This window comes from Parus major, chromosome 15, assembly GCF_001522545.3.
Source record: "Parus major isolate Abel chromosome 15, Parus_major1.1, whole genome shotgun sequence".
Taxonomy (NCBI): domain Eukaryota; kingdom Metazoa; phylum Chordata; class Aves; order Passeriformes; family Paridae; genus Parus; species Parus major.
This window is the reverse complement of record NC_031784.1, coordinates 12,265,999-12,267,775: the sequence shown is the minus strand read 5'-3', so window position 1 is coordinate 12,267,775 and position 1,777 is coordinate 12,265,999. Positions and strand designations below refer to the sequence as shown.

The 1,777-nt window shown below is 68.7% G+C and overlaps 1 protein-coding gene across 1 annotated transcript in view; it reads right to left on the bottom strand.

Moving 5' to 3' along the window:
• Nucleotides 1-1,771, bottom strand: part of CABP7 (calcium binding protein 7) — an 8,101-nt gene extending 6,330 nt beyond the window's left edge. The window contains exon 1 of the mRNA XM_015643583.2: nt 1,307-1,771. Within this exon, the coding sequence (XP_015499069.1) occupies nt 1,307-1,415 (109 nt within the window). The 5' untranslated portion in view covers nt 1,416-1,771. The remainder of the gene's footprint in view (nt 1-1,306) is intronic.
• Between the last annotated feature and the right edge of the window lie 6 nt (nt 1,772-1,777).

Sequence of the window (1,777 nt, the reverse complement as noted above, 5' to 3'; positions counted from 1 at the left end):
CCAGGTTGCAGCCATGCTGTACTTGTGCACAGGCACACAAACACCCTCTGCAGCAGGGCTGTGCGTACGAGCCCGTCCTGCTGTGACGCTGTGCGTGTGCACACTCACACAAACACCTCCTGCAGCGAGGCTGTGCATGGGCACACACACGTGCTGCAGTGACACAAACACTGCCACACACACGGTGACACTGCCACACACACGGTGACACTGCCACACACACGGAGCCACCCTGCAACGAGGCCATGAATGTGCATACAGATGTGTGAGCACCCAGATGTGCGAGCACCCAGATGTGCGAGCACCCCGCAGCAGGGTGTGCAGGGCTGTGCCAGGGCTGTGCACACACACACGGCCCCTGCAGTGAGGCTGTGACAGGCACGTCAATGCACACGCACACCCTGCAGAGCTGCACACGCACACACACAGCCCTTGCACACCGGGGCGAGCGCCTGCTCGGGGCTCACAAATGGATTTTGGGGTTCCCCTCACCCCCAGCCCCGTGGTTCCCTGCCTCAGTTTCCCCACGGGGATGCCGAGGGCTCCGGGTTTGGTGCTGGGCCAAAGGTGCTCTCCCCAGGCAGAGGGCTGACGTGTGTGGGGTCACTGCCCGTGCCTCAGTTTCCCCCCTGGTGCCGGGTCTGGAGCCGGGGGTGCTGCACCCCTTTCCCCCAGGTTCCCCAGGGACACCCCAAACCCGGGCACCGCCAGTGCCCGTCCCGCCACCCCGGCAAACTTTTGGGGTGGAAAAAGCCATTCCGGTTGCAGCGAGCTGAGCTCGGCCCCTCTCATCGCACGGGTGGGCAGAGCCCCGCCGGCCGCTCCTCCCGGCCGGAGTCCGGTGACACCGGGACTGCGTGGAGCTGCCGTGACCCGGGCTGTGACACGGGTGACAGCCACCCCTCGGGTCCCCCGCGCCACCAGCCATTGTCATATTATGACAGCGGGGAGGGGGTGACCCCCCCCGCGCCGCGGAGGGGAAACCGGCCCCCCGCCACTACCGCTGGTCCCTGCTGTGTCATATTGCCACAACCGGGGGGCCGGGACCCCCGCACGCCTCCCCGCTTCAGCTTTCCTTCTTCCCCTCCTCCTTCTCCTCCTCCTCCTTCTCCATCCATCCGCATCCCGCTCGCCCTCAGCTTCCCCACGGCGCCGGGGGAACGCGCACCCCGGCTCCCCCACAGCCGCATCCCACGGGATGGACTTCCCAGTCCCCCCAAACCTCCTCACCCCGCAACCCCCTGGGATGTTCCCCTCATCCCCCCCCGATCCCCCTGATCCCCCGCAGCCCCCCAAACCCGCTCACCCTCCAGCTCATCCTCCGGGATCTCCACGGGGCGCTGCTCTGCGAGGATGTTGGGGACGGTGTAGATCCCCCGGTACATCAACGCCGCCGTCACCGGGTGGAAAGGCATCTTCGGGGCTCCCCAAAACCCAAAGTTTAAACCCAAATCTCGTCGGGTAGAGGGGGGGCTCCCCCCGGGCGGTACCGCCGGACGCTAAACACAAGTTGCCGGTACCCGCCGCCCCCCGCCCGGTACCCACCGGCCAGGGGGGGCCGGGGCGGGCGGGCGCTCCCCGTCCTCCGGGGCCGGCGGCGGGACGGGGCTGGCGGCCGAGCCCCTCAGCGTGGAGTCAGGGCGCGGGGGGGCTCCGCTGGGGGCGGCCCGCTTCCCCCGCGCACATGCCCTCCCGAAGTGGAAGCGGGAGGTGAAAGCATCCAAGCCCCGGTTAAATCCCGGTGGAAGCGGCGGCGGCGGGGGGGACGGGGCTGGCC